The following is a 15,633-nucleotide window of genomic DNA, read 5'->3' as shown; positions in this document are numbered from 1 at the left end:
TATTTCAGGGACAAAATTTGGCAGTAATTGTAACGTATGCAAAAATTTGGTCACCTTGCCAAGGCTGAACTTCATAAACCCCCAATATAACAGCCTGCAAATGTTCTTTTGCAGCCAGCAAAGAGTCTTTCTGTTCTTGATGTGGACATTTTCGTTCATTCTTCCTTGCAGATCACTTCATTCTAAACTTACATTTTCAATCTACTTGCAGATTTTCAGTGATGTTCAGGGAATAATGAGGACCATTCGAACAGCTCCAGCTTGTAGTTCTATCATAAAGTTAGAAGTATGCTTTAGATCATTTTTCTGATGTAGAACGCATCCTTTTTCTGGATTCTTGACCAGCCCAGTCATATATTAGACTTTGCACCCTGGTAAACACTATAACCTTCAGACAAGTTGTGAAAGAATAGGTGTATTTTAACCAAAGCATGACATTTTCCTAAAAATAACCAAGTAGTTTTGATGCTTGGACGTAGTCAAACAGTGAGTAAAAATGAAAGTAAACATTAAACTAAAGTCTAAAAATAATGATCTCACATGGGACACAAACTCTTGTCTCCTGGGTAAAAGTCCTGTGTTGGACTAATGCCACCATCTTTCATCATTGTTATGTGAATTCTATGGTGCTTTAAAAATTTCCTCCCACGTCCTACTGTAACCAGACCATTTCTATTTCTTTTAAATGTAATTGAGAATGCAGTTTAGTTTTATGAGAGCGTAATTTTTGAGAGGCAGGGTTGTCTCGACTGACTGTAAGATGTTTAGTGGACTCCATTTTTCCCTCTATATTTCCATCCCCAGCTTGACAGCTCTCCAGGTGTTCTTTTCATCAAGCGTTACCTCGTTTGTCCTGCATGCATACCTGCTGATTCTGGCCAGAGACTCAATTTTTACTTCATCTATCCACAGCACTTCATTTCTGAATACCTTTGGCTGATCCAGATGTTGCTTTGCATACTTTGGACACTGACCTCTGTGAGGCAGTCGTAGGGAAAGGGTTCGTTATGATGACACTTCAACACAATGCTGCACAGTGGAACAATGCACCTCCACCCCGGCATCAGCTACACCTTCGTCTAGATTCGCTGCAGTCATATGCAGGTTTTGTTTTGCTTTTCTGTTCATCACATACAGACTTTTATCTGAAAATTGGTCTTCCAGATCCTGTCATGACCTCCATAGATTCCCTTAAGTTCTATTTCTTTTTGACATTTCAGACAGTATGAATTTCAAGCTGGATACCTTCCAGACTTTTGTAAATAACTGTAACCTCCAGTCCATACAGTGCAATATTTCCATTAACTCCTCTGCTAAGGCAAAGTCAAAGAAGGACCACAGTGAAGTGTGCTCCTTGTCCGACAGCAAGATTTTACTTCTTCATTTCACTCATCCTTGTTTTAATCTTGCTGTCTCTCAGGTCTTCTTTTGACATTAGACACTTCTGTCACAAACAGGCCGCATTAACAGCATGTCAGAAGGACTATTTGTACAGTGTACATTCCTATAACCTCAATATTTAGTTGGCACCTTTACTGTAGGAAGAAATATGAAAACCTCATAAAATTCAGAGCATTCACAGCTGCTATTAAACTCTGCCAACTGGATCAGGCGAGGCGGGAAATAATTGACATCTCTGAAGGAGGGGAGAAAAAAAGCTAATAACACAACTTTTTCTGTCTTTTCTGGAGGCCGTTTAACTTTGTGAAGGTGTGTGTTTGATTCTTGTACCTGGTAGTGTATGTAAAGTACAATCAAACCTTTCTGCTGCACACTCACTTTCATTCTTTTGCTCTTCTTCCTTGTTGCGTGCCTCAAGTGTGTGATGTTTGCCAGCACAACCTGCGTGCAGCAAAAAAAAAAATTGCCTGTGCTGAAGAAACTAGGCCATTTGGGCTGACAAAGGATTTGTGTGACACTTGGTTACTGTGGAGCGCTCAAAGGTTTATTTCTGGGCGTTTAGTGCATCATCTATTTACTTTATTTGTCTGATGAACCTCATGGCTTTACTGGTCTACACACAGAGATTAGCATCTGTCCTTTTCCACAGCATTTTGGGACAGTTATGTAAGTTCATGTTGTCGTACTACATCTTCAACGGCTCGCTACTCTGACTGGTACGATGTTATGAAATGTGACACAACTTATTTGGTTGTCATCTTAATTATTTATAAAAAACCTCTGTTGGATGTGAAAATTGGGTTGTTGTGCTCTGCTGTGCAACAAATCTTACAGTCTCTCAGTGTAAAACTGAATAATATGAGAACGATGTGGAAATACTGTCCTATGAGAATATGAGAGCAGCGGATAAAACGTCTATTATTTATCGTTTTACTGTTTTAGTCCCCTATTCATAATTTAGAATGTTATACATTTCTTTTGTTGTCTTTTGAAGATGTGCCACATATGTATTGCCTCTCTTTATAGCAACATTTTGCTTGCTCGATACGTAATTTGGCTTTAAAAGTCCCCCTTTTTCCGCCTCATGCTGCACAGTATTTTCTACATGTTACATGCATGAGGTCTCCTCTCTAAACAAAGCACCATGTGGATTTATTCACATGGTGCTTATTCTCTCCTCTTCTCTCCCTCACCACGCTCAAATTACATGATGCTGTTTTGTAGCGGTGTGCCACAGAGACCGTGCATGAAATTTATTGGCCCAGAGTCCTGCCATTTGACACGCAAGACGTGGCTAACAGATTTTGTGCCATTTCCCATCTCCTCCAGCTCCCGTGTAAAGCTGACCTTTCCTGCCTCCAGGCTATATTTAAACCACGAGCACCAGAGACTTATAGTGCCATGAGAAATTTTATTACCAACGCTCTCCATTTGTCTGACTTAATTCAGACCTGCCGTAGATCCTGCCGTAGCATGCCGTATATTTACACTCGGCTACAGCAAACAAGGGCACTGGTGACAAACCCTACCATCAACACCTTAGCAGGGGTGACACCGTGTGAAACATTCCTATGAACTGCTCTGAGGAGCAGCCAAGATGTTACACTGTAGGTTCTATTTACTGAGCACATCGCTCGTAGTCAAGTGCGAGAGGAGTAAAGAAAAGGGGGGCTGACAGTATTCCACCAGGTAGAAGGCTGACCAGAGAGTCAAACCCAAAAGGACTTGACATTTTTTAACAATCTCAGCTGGTAAAATGTCATAGATTTCAACCTCAGACACATTCATCAGCCCGTACCATTTGTTGTCATTAAAGCAGACAGCGGGTTGAATGAGCTCACGAACACACATGAGCACATCCGCACGTTCTTTTTCAAACTCCTGCCCAGCCATCTGCTTAGCCATCCTCTAACACTCTCTTCTTTTGTGCACACTGGTAGGTCTGAGATGGGAGTTCAGAGGGTGCTCCAGGTGGATCTGAAAATGGAAAGCTTCCCAGAGCCGACGGGCAGCCGCTGGATGGCCTGGCAGGTGGAGTACCCGGCCAGCCGTGCTGCCTCACAAGAGGTGGAGACGGAGATCCGCCTGGCACAGGAGGACCTGGCGGGCATCGTGCCCCTGGCTATGGTGAGTGATGCCTCTTCCAGCTCAGTGCAGCACCCAAATAGATGGCTGCACACTCATTACTCTGAATGTGAAGTGGTGCATCCTGGTAATGTGTAAATTTACACTTTGTACCAACATTTGCACATGTTTTTACAACATGGAAGAAAATACATAGCTTTAGAAACGCAGTTGCTTTTAACCATGATTAGTAACAGCCTGGAGGAGAATGATGAATGAATTCATGATCTGATCACGTTTTGCACAGATTTCATAGATTAGAAACAAACATTAATAAACATTGGAATAACAAGCAGGATGTTTGCATTTGCAGCAAAGGGAAGGGAAAATTATTTAAGTGACAAAGAAATACTTCTGAAAGTAATGCATTTGTGTCAATGAAAGGATGACATGGTAATGATAATGCTTCACGGGCACATCGCATTTATTCAGGTAGTGTTATTTTCTGTGATATTTCGTTTTTCCTCTTCACTTCATGTCAAAAGGAAATATCGTGCTCTTCTGTCACTACATAAATCTGACAACTGCAGTTACTCTACTTCTTATCCACCCATTCATGACATGTACTCAGTTTATCCTGTAGGGGGTCACAGGGGACTGAAGTCTATCCCAGCTGACATTAGAGGAGTGACTGTGTAAACCCTGGACAGGCCCCAAGTTCACCACAGGGCAAACACAATGAGACAGACACTCATGTGTGCTCATACTTACAGCCTATTTGAAATCACCAGTTAACCTGCCATGTGTCTTTGAACTGTGAGCGGAAGCCCACAAGAAAAATCCCACATTTACAAGGAAAACATACAAATCAAAGGCCTCAGCTGACCAGCAGGTTCCCACCCAGAACCTTCTATGCTGTGAGGTGACAGTACTGACCTCTGCACCACCACGGCACCATTCAGTAGCTCCCTTTTTGGCTTCTTATTTTACATACAAAACATGCATTTACAAAATTGAATGTCTCCATACTCAAACAAATGTAAAATCAATAAAACATGGGAATTAAAAGCATACAAGCAAAATGCTTGATACAGTCTGTGGGCTTTTGTTAAATAGCTTTGGGAAGCAAGAGTTTAACTCACCTGGCAAAATAAATAAAAACAAGACAAAACAAAGAACAAACAGAAAAAAACTGAAAACCAGTACATAAAATGGTAAAATCTTGCTCCACTTTGACTATGGAACCACACCAGTGTAAACATGCCAGTGCATCATGTATTTTCTATAATGATACTGAGATAGGGGACATTCTGCATACTGAGGGCTTCTACTTTTAATACTTTAAGTATATTCTGTTGCTAATATCTAATAAGTATGTTGTCTCTTGCTTTTGTTTGTATCAGACTACCTTCAGATTGTAGTGACTATTTTTGCTCAAGGAAAGGATACATCTGAATAAGTCTTCTACTGCTGACGCTTAGAGAAAGCAGAGGTGATAATGTTGGTTGTCCCACAAAGAGTGTTCAGGAGAAGGGCAAGAGGAGAACATCAGTACACTGTTAATTATTTCAGGTTCATAACATTATGAAAAACAGTTATATCTTAATGTAATATATATGAATGACACAGATCAAATTTCCAGCATGTCTGTTTGCTCATACTACAAGAAGAGACTGTGGGGAGTTTTAACTATCTAACAATGCATGCTCAGAAGCCTGCTAATTCACCAGTTTAAAATCTTATAGATAAACTTAATTTCATTTAAATGAATTCTCAGTTCATCCAGGTCATCGTTTTAGGTCAAAATGCCACAAGTTAGAGTTCCTTGAAAAGAAAAATTGGAATTTTAAATTGCATTAACTAGCAATTAACCGAACTTATATGGGTTGCAATCAATAAGGTCCATGACTGCTTCTTAATAAAAGCAAAAACTTGACCTGATTTAAATATGGCAGCTGTCCAGGTCTTGCAATCTTCTTGTGTGGTGATACACTGTTCACAGTGCTCCTGTTACACTTGGGATGCTCCTTGGAAGTCATGTTCTGACCACTTGCAGGTACGCATTTGCAATTTTACCACAGACTTTAAACTTCCTCAGGAAGCAAATATCAAATTCTGTGTGAAACTGTCCCAACCTTTATGTTTAGAATCATCACTGGTGATGACAATTGGGTCTACAGCTACAACAACAGAGACCAAACAGTCTTTAGTAGAGGAGCTCACAAATTCATGCTCCAGGGGCAGATTGTCAACACTGAATTCTACTGTGACATCTGAGGGAAAAGTTTCAACACAAATCACTGAAACTGTGGTGTAAGCTAGTATGCCAATACAGGCCTCTCATAACGCATTTAAAATGGTTAAGCTTTTTGGCCATATCAACACAACTGTGTCTCCTCACCCAACCTACTCACCACTATAATTTCCCTGCAACTCCTTCCTCCTCCTTAAAATGAAATTCATGTTTAAGGGTCACCATTTTGACACAGTAGTGGAGATCCAGAGCTGTGCAAATGTTGCTTGACACAAATGCAGAACAGGACCTTCCAGGAAATATTCTAAATGTGGCAGGAGCACTGGGAGCAGTGTATTGCTGCACAACAAAAACTAGTTCAAATAGGGATAGCTGTCAAATCAGGTATGTTTTTTTCTATTTATTATCACAGTCTCAGAACTTGCGGATTGCACCATGTACAATAAATCAACTAGGGAAGATGAGTAGATTTGACTAAGCTGTGTATTATATTTTACAGCGTAGCTCCCAGCAGGCCTCACATGGAGTCTGGAGGCTGGCTCTGGCCTGAGGGTAAGCCTGGAGTGGTGTGTCTCCCTCAGTGAGTCACAGGTAGACTGTTGTGTAGATTAACCCCTATAGAAGTTCACATAGGAAGGCTTTAATGCATCTTTGTAGCTTTGTTCATCAACCCAGAGAGCACCAGGTTGTGATTTAGATCGAGTGTGTCGACTAAGTAGAAAGACACAGTGTCACTTCAGCACTGATTACTTAAACAAAGTCTGCATTCATTTCTATTTTTGTGCTTCTGATCTGCATGATACAGACCTGACTGTTGTGTCATTGTTATTCTCTAAGTATTGCCCGTAGCTGTGTAGATGATAGATGCCTGTGGGTGGCTGTTCCTGGATTCAGAGCAACGCGAGGCATCCTCATCCACAAATCCATTCTCAGGATAATTGAAGCTATGTGTTCATTGCTCCAGTATTGTGCGGGTTCCTTTCCTCACATCCTTTTCATGTCACTGATGTATCAACGGCCTGCTTTCCTTGCTCTAGGAATACATAGTTTGCTTCCACACCTTCCTCGGAAAAATACTGCAAAGATGATTTGCATGATTATCTGGCAAAGGCTCTGCTTGTATAAAAAAAGAGATTCAACCAAAAAATTGACTTTTGCCTGCTCGATGAAAAACACACATTAAATAAAATCTTTATTTGACTAATTTGATTGCATTTAGCTGTTGTGGGAGGCTGTATGAGTGGCAATATTTCTTTCATAGTTTTTTGTAAAATGAATTCTGTGAATGGGTGCACACTCCGCCAAACTCTAACATGCAGTCATCAATCAATCCTACAAGTGTCTGCTTTTTCACCCTGATTATTCCGCTCATTTTGCATAGAAGGGAAGTTTTTATTGCTCGCTATAAATCACATAACATTTTGTCACAGTGGCAAAAATCTATCTCAATTAACCCAATATTACAATTATTTGCCAAACTTGGCTAAATCATTTAGAAGCAGAATAGTTTTGGGTGGAAGCCTCATAGGAGATAAAGATGAATACTTCGTCATGTGTACTAAAACAGATGATGTCCTCTCCATGTACCAAAAAGCTTGATCTTCCCTTTTCCTTATCTTGATTTGCTATTCTGTCCAGAGAGCTTACCAGTGAGGCAGTGGAGCAGCTGTTAACACGTCGGGGAGTGTGTCGATTCAGTGCATTGAAAGGAATCGGGTTCACTGATCAGCATATATGTTTGACTCTAACATTTCAAACTTTTTTATCACCAGACTTTTTTTTTTTTTTTTTTTTGAAGAGAGGCTGATTAGGACACTTTCGTTTCGCTTTATCTTGCTTTACCATGAGGCTGCACACTCTTCTCTTTGCTGCCTAATTTTCTTCCAAATGCATCTCACGTGCAGACAACTTCCGAAGGTGCACAGCATCTCCAGGCTCCCCGTGGTGCACTACTTAACACACAGCACAAATACTTATACATGGAGACACATTCAGAACTCATTAACTCTGTCTGTCTTCCTCTGTCCCCTTTTCTCTACCATCTCTCTCCCTACCTCTTACACGCGCACACACACACACACACACACACACACGCACACACACACACACACATGCACATGAGGCTTTTGCAATCTGCATGCACTAATATGAGGGAAGCACACAAGCGAGAAAGAGGAAGGCTGAATTGGATTACTTGGGATCACTGTGGCATGAAAAGGCCCACAGATAAGTTCCTCTCCCTCCTCCTTGCTACACTCCTCGCTGATAGAAAAAGGAAGTAAGGTAATGTAAGAGCAGTGCTGTCAACCCCCTTCTACACACACACATGCAGACACCGTCAGCACCTTCCTTCCACAAGAGAAAACAAAGTCCAATTCCAGAAGAAAGCAGGTCTCTGCTCACGGATCTGAAGTCACCATAACAAGCGTAGCTGAGATTGGGGATGCGGCAGACTTATATATCTATGAAATGTGGGATGGAATACGTAGTAATCTCATGCCCAGGAATGATGAAGTTCTTTGATTGTAGGATGTGTGAACTGTGAGATCAGGAAAAGGATGTGTCTTCAGAAAAAACAATTATGAATGACGATAAGGGGGCAGTCATATTTTTGCAATCCAGGAAGACTGCAAATATTACACGAGCAGTGTTCAGATTTATCAACTCCAATGTGTCCTCCCACCTCAGTACAGCTGCCGCTTTATGTTTTTTACAATTTTGGTTACAGACAGTTGGTTGAAAACATCCGCGAGTTTCCTTTTAGAGGCAGTGTAGCAGAAGAAAGAGTGAACTAACTTTAGTGCGTTTTTCCACTATTTACAGGTTCAGATTTGGACACAGAACTGCATCGTTATATGGAGTCCTCGTACACAGTATCACCAGTTTAAGCTACACTGAATCCTTTCTTTAAAAATGGAGATTTCATTCTCTTTTTTGTGTTTACGCCAGCCATGAGGCAAACATGCAGTGTTCCTTTTAGGCTGCATACAGCATCCCTCTCCCAAACTCCTTCAGTTACACAGAGCAGACTGCACCGTATTTAGCCTGTGAGGAAGAAGCTAAAATCGCAGCTGCTTGGTAAGTGTTCTCTCTGAGCTTAGAGTAGTGACTACCGTCAACTGAGATGAGTTTTTATCCAGCTTGTCCCCCTCTTCCTATTATGTCCCTGGTACAAGTTGTCACAGAAGTGAAGTTTAAATTCTCTGACAATTTCCAAGTCTGTGGTGTATTCATCATCTGATCTGTAGTCCGTCAATGTTTCCCTTTTGGCAAGCTTTAAACGCTGCTGATGCATCCAGCAGAAAGAGCAGCACTGACATTCCATCAGAGTTCTCACCACCATTTCCAATTGATGGTGGAATGTAAGTCCAATATTCAATTGCGTGTTTGCCTCCTTGTTTCATCTCTCTAGAGCTCTGAAAGAAATAACATCTTGCTGCCTTTGTCATTAGCTACAGAACTGTAACTCTAAGACCTAAAAGCTTTTTTAATGTAGTCTCTTTGGTGCCATTGTTATTGGTATTATATATTTTTTGTTGCAATATGTGTAACATTTCTGTGATCAGTGATGTTGACAGTATATCAAGGTTACAGATGAAAGAGAGGAAAAAAGAAGTGTGTAGAAAGGGTAGAAACAATGAGAGGAAAAAAGGTGGTGTTTTTAGAGTGCAGAGGGAGAAACATCCAGGGTAATTCTCCAATCTTTTTTAATCAAGTTAAGAGGGGAGACTTCACAGAGCATGCTGAAGGCATCTGTTGACACAACAGCTTCACTAGAAAGTCTTTTCATCTGTAATTAGCACTAATTAGTCTAATAAGCCAGACTGAATTTTGTCATAATGTAAAAGCTGCTGTGATTGTATTTTGACCAGAAATAATCTTATAAACTGAATGAAGATCCATAACTGACCATGTCTCTAAAGGTTGTAATGTAATAAAGCTAATGACTATTAGTAATGGGAAGCTTGTTTTGAGTTTGATCACATTTATGGCCTATTACTTCAATGCTCCTCAGACCCATCCAGGCCCATTTATGGCGTATACTAAATTATTTTGCCCTTACTGAAATTGATTACTATAAAAAGGTCTTTTTATTGCATTACCCCAGCCGAGTGATAGGCTCTGCCACGGGTGACACTTCTGGAAAAGCAGCGACATCGTTTTGAAAGATGAGCTCTCTCTTTTTTTCCTCTTCTCTTTGAAGAGGGCTCCTCCTGTGTGTTGTCACAGACCCACCTGCATGAGGAGGGCTCAGAGTGTTGCTCGCCACTTTGTCACCAATTTCAAACTGTGAAGCAGGAGTTCTGCAAATGCAGCAATTATTTCAAACGCAGAAAATGAAATAAGCACTCAAAAGTTTTGGTCGGTTTAGAGCGAGGAAATGCCTCAGAACTCTTTCTGTCGGCTGTAGTATCACTTGCCTTTTTTTTTTACCTTGTCTCTCCTTCACCTGTTTTTTTTATGTTTTCTTCTTTATTCTCTGCCTCTTTCCTCTGTGTTTTTTTCTGCTCGCCCCCAACAAAAATCCATTAATATATTAACAATATAGATTAATTGCCTCCCTTGTCACCCTCCGCCTCCTTGTGCTGGCATCCTCCATTTCACTTAAAGTGTGAAAGAGCTGTTTTTTTATTTTTTTGGGTCATCTTGAGATGAGTTTTAGGGGCAGTAATTGGATGCCTGAGCAGATTCCCCTGCACAGTAGGAGGCTGGTCCATTATCTTTTACCATCGTGAAGTAATATGCTCCTGTCCAGGCCGCCCTCATCATCATTACCCATGCTGTGGATGCCTGGTGATGGAGAGGGAGCAGGAGGACAGGGCATACATCATATCTGGAATCATCAGTCTTCCTGTTCCAGACGAGACACCAAACTGTGCTCACTCACACGAGCATTCGCTGGCATAGAGATGAGGAGAAATGAAAGCAGCCGTTTGTATTCACGTACTGCTCCAATGTATTGTTAAACAATACATCATCACCCCGGCCTTCTCTGGCCACTTCTGCTCTCACATGATAAAGTCATCTATCAACATCTTCCAATGAATGTTTTATTTTACTGCTTTCGATTCCATTCCCTCTGTCGCAATGCACATCTTTTCTGCCAGGCAAGTGAAATCTGGAGAACCATTTATCAAACACATAGTTAGACATGAAGACATGAGCACTTACATGGCGGCTAATCCTGCAGAAATGCATTATGGGCGTAGGTAATTCCATGCAAGCTGTTTACCAAAGAGCATGTACTTTACATCTTGTATAAACTACCTGATTTTGGTCGTCTAATAAGTTTAGCCACTTTGTTCCACCACTGCAGAACCTCTGCTGCCTGCCCCTGCTGTTTTAATGGAGCAGGATAAAGCAGCGGGTTTTTTTCACATGGCATGAGTCATACAGTTTACACTAAGGGCTGATGGATGGAACTCAAACAAGTAATCCATTAGCATCTACTACAACTTAGAGGCAGATGATGAAGTGGCAGCGCTAATTGAGGCTGCTGACATATGCACATGTGGCATATTACATGTGATGCTAATTAGGACGATGGATTGTGACAAATGGTCTAATGCAGACCACAATCTGAGTTCTTTTGATTGCATGGCTTTGCATTTTTTATTTTCTTTAACTCCTTTGTCTTTATAGGAAGTAGAGGGTACTTAGAAGGACGCACACTCATTTTCCCTTTGACAGCATATACAGTAAGAAGTGAACCAATGAGTGGGTGATCTGTTTGATGGCACTGTATTGGGAGCTACTTTCAAAAAGAACAGACACACTGAGGTTTAGTGGCGATTTCAATGTCACTCAGCAAGTCTATGTACTCTGAAATCCTTGTTCTAATTGAAAGACTAGAAGTGAATGGGATGGGTTTGTTACCTTTTAAAGCTTGCTCATTCCAGTGACAAAAATTATCAGTCACCGCTGAAAGCTAACCTTTCCACACTGATTTTGAAAGATACTCGAGAAGTGAGGTCAAATTTCTTGTTTACTCTGCCATTTATATGAAGATGACCTGCATAATTCATGCATAAAACACTGCATTTATGTAAAGGTTTATCATGCCCACAGAAAATGACTTAGACTTGTATTCTGTGGAGCCACATATATTCTAGTGTCACTAATGAAATGCTGTGAAGCTTCATCCTTGCCTCTCAGTTTTCATACCTCTGTCGGTTATGTTGTAAAAAGTTTATACAGCATGGCACAGAATGCAGTGATGAAGTGAAGGGTAGGCTGCAGACTGACAGATCAATCTCCGAGTGACATATGTCCATATCTCACATCTCCCAGTAACTGCTAACGTCCCACTTCACATTCTGGCCCAGCTCTGCTCAGTCTGACTTTAATCCTTAACCACTGAGGTTTGGGAGGAATGTGTGTATTTTTTAGCAGTAATGGACTCTACAATGGAGCTGACCTTTGTGCCTGCTGAGAGAGGTCTGTGTCCAGAGGGCAGCTAAGCCAAGCTAAGCCAAGCTAAGCTGGCAGTATGGATCTCGATCAGAGACGGGTGAAGAAATCAGACAGAGATCAGGAGGTCATCCCCCTACAGGCACGGTTGGCTGTTGGTGAAGAACTCTTCATCGATCGTCTGTGTGTGATAGATATTGGGCTGAAATTGAGCAGACTGGCGCAGACAGGGTTGTTTCCCTGCCTTCTGGCCTCCGGGCCCGGCTCAATGGGCAAACAGCGGGGGCACACACGAGGCATTGCTGTACCAGAGCCAGCATCAGTCAAAGCGCCCACCAGCTACCTCCCCTGAGCCCCTGCAGGTCTCTCACTCATCTCTAGGTCAGCAGAGAGCTGGCTGTATCCCTGGTGCCTGACCTTGATTCTTCCACAGCTGAGTCTGAGTGTTGTTGAAATTCACCAGGGACATCTGCTCCTCCCTTCTGACCCACTGATCTAGATGTATTACAGGTATGATATTCATGAGAATTACAGAGGATTCGTCCTATAGACTTAAAATATAGAACTTCTCAGCCAGCTATGTTTTATTCACATCCTTCCTATCACAGTGGGAGATGCAATTCATGGTCACTGGGCTCTGTATGGTGCCTCTGCCCCTTCAGTAGCAGGCTATAAATTTATTTTGCAAGTACAGACAGTAATAAGCTCTCTGTAAATGTAGTGTTGTGGACAGCCAGGTTTACAAGAGATGGCCTGAAGATGAACAGCACAGAGCACTTTAACTGCATGACCCTTTGCTATGTCGTATGTCATTGGAAATGTCTTTTTTTACACTTGGTATGTCATTTTTAGAAATAAAATCTTAACAATATTTTTAATAGACTCTTGAGCAGACCCTTTACAATGCAGAAAGTGAACTAGATTATCAATGAGCCACGTAGACTAAGGAGACAATTCATTATGTAATTAATATTTGAGGAGGGATTTATCCTGTCAGCAGTGCCATTGTGACACTTCCCCATAGTCAAAGTTTACCCATAAATCATATGCACTCATAAATAATTTACAGTCGAAAGCAGTTCAGTGTGACTACAACATCAATACTGTCCATGAGCTGTTGTGCAAATCCTCTTGCATAACAGTGCAGGCAGCTAATATGAATGAAGTTGCTGATTTGTCATTGGCGGCCCTTCCTTTGAAGGTTGTGACAGAAACGTTATAAATCACTCCAACAGTGATTCCACTAAGAGCAGAAATTTCTGTCCAAGTTAAAGCAATTAGTTTTTTTTCCAGGTACAGCATGAGTGACTTTTGAAGTGTTTTATTTCCATCAGAAACATGACCATCTAGATGATAATATGTTCAGAATTAGAAGGGAAAAAAATGTTCTTTAAGGGACCTCAAAGAATCTGAGCAGCAAATAAGATTCTTCTGAAGAACGTATAAATAAAGGAATTATTTGATGTCATGGGAAATGTATTTGCTGTATTGCTACAAGTAAAGATTATGACTCTACAGTAAATATGAATCCACAGCCAGTAGGTTCTTGGTTCAGCAGAAAGAGCAGAAGAAGAGGTGAACAGATATGGGTACAGGGGTCATGGTTAGTAAGGTTGTGAATTTGTGAGGGTTTATTTGCTGGACTGTTTCATTTGCAGCTGCAGTGACTTCTTGGAGTCTTTTGGCACAAAGAGGTTATGAGGTAATCAACAGAAACTTTAAAGGCACTGCCTCTAGCCAAGAAATAGTTCAGCAAATACCTTGACTTACAAGACCAGGTCTTGTCTTTTCTTGTCTCACTTTTATATGGATTTAAGAAACATGACCCGTATCTTCTTTAGTGACTTTTTGAAGTGCTGATTAATGGATTTTTTTTTTCAGACAGAGCCATGCTAGCTGTTTTCCACTGTTGACAGGCTTTAAGCTAAACCTGGCTAAAAGGCTGCTGGTGGTCAGCATATGGTTCCTGCACAGACATGAGAGTGGTATCAATCTTCTCATCTAACTCTGGGCAAAAGGAAAATTCTAATCACGTTTTCTCATGTAAACATGCACATTAAATCTTTGTTGACCTGTGGGGTGGTGGAGTGGACAGCAAACAGCTCTGACATGGAGGTACACCAAGCAGCCACAACATTAAAACCACCAAACGGTGAAGTGAATATTATTGATTATCCCGTTGCAACAAAATGTATTTATGGTAAACCTTGGGTCCAGGCATTCATGTGGATGTTACTTTGGCTCTTACCACCCACCTAATCATTGTTCCAGAACAACCACATGTCCCTCATTGTAATGGCAATCACTGATGGCATTTGTCTCTGCCAGCAGCACAATGTTCCACACGGCAAAAATTGCTTAGGAATGGCTCAAGGAGCAACATAAAGATCCCCAGGTACTGATTCTCACTCCAAACCCTCCAGATCCTTATCGGATCAAGCATCCATGGGATGAGCCACAACAAGCCAAATCCACGAATGCCCCACAGGACCTAAAGGATCCACTGCCAGCGACCTGTGCCACACACCACAAGACACCCAGAGATCCCATATCCATGAGCCAATGGTTCAGAGTTGTTTATGTGACATGAGGATAATCTACACAATATTAAGCAGGTGGTTTTAATGCTGTGGCTGATCAGTGTATATTAGCAGGGTCATAGTCAGAGGTGTTGGGTTACAATGCTCATATACCACTGCTTGAATATTATTAGGACATATCATCAGCTGATGGCCATGCAAATAATTGAGCGAAATGATGATGATAAAGTATGAACAGCTATTCAGAATCAGCTAATGGAAGAGAGTGCTTTTTATGCTATTTTTATCAAATGAAAGGAAGTGAAGTTTTTCAAAAGTTCCATGTTTCATATACCTCCTACTTTAGAAGATTTGTGCCATGAGCCACAGTCTACACTCGTACAGCCCTCTATCACAGCAGCCAGTTTAATAATTCAGCATTTTCACATGCTGCCACTTTTGTGTGGTTGATATCTATTATGTCCATTGACAGATAGTGAGGTGCCCTTTCTGTAACGTCTCCTAATTACTGACTGAGGTACCGACTAAAGTGGTCCTCTACACTACCTCTAATTCTGAGGTGCCAGTCGTTCCTGTCCATGTGCTCAACATGATCTCTCATTACATCTCCTTTTAAACTGAGGACATCAACTATCAAAGAAGCCATCGAGTTAATCTTCTCTCTGCTAGCCATGGCCAACAGTAATGAGCGGATCAGATCTCTGACCAGCATGTATCTCAGACAGGGCACGGCTACTAAGAAACGGCTAGAGGTGTTTTAAGAGGCAGTGAGGGATGACCACCAAGTGGAGATGGGTCTCGGTGTGCCACATACTGCAGCCACCTTCATCCTGTCAACCGGAAAAAGACAAGGGAAAGAGGAAAATGAAGACAGGAGAGTAACTGGTTTCTTTCTTGGAAGAGCAAAAGTGGGAAGAGAAGAGATGGGAGCAAGAGAAAGACCCTCATTAAAAGGCAGTGTGT

At 41.4% G+C, this 15,633-nt stretch overlaps 1 protein-coding gene across 1 annotated transcript in view; it reads left to right on the top strand.

Annotated features, from left to right (window-relative positions):
• si:dkeyp-14d3.1 (transmembrane protein 132C) overlaps nt 1-15,633 on the top strand; it is a 148,256-nt gene that overhangs the window by 106,708 nt on the left and 25,915 nt on the right. The window contains exon 4 of the mRNA XM_023295245.3: nt 3,342-3,528. Within this exon, the coding sequence (XP_023151013.2) occupies nt 3,342-3,528 (187 nt within the window). The remainder of the gene's footprint in view (nt 1-3,341; nt 3,529-15,633) is intronic.

Source organism: Amphiprion ocellaris, chromosome 6, assembly GCF_022539595.1.
Source record: "Amphiprion ocellaris isolate individual 3 ecotype Okinawa chromosome 6, ASM2253959v1, whole genome shotgun sequence".
NCBI lineage: Eukaryota > Metazoa > Chordata > Actinopteri > Pomacentridae > Amphiprion > Amphiprion ocellaris.
The sequence above is the reverse complement of the archived record's forward strand: the minus strand, read 5'-3'. Positions and strand labels throughout refer to the sequence as shown.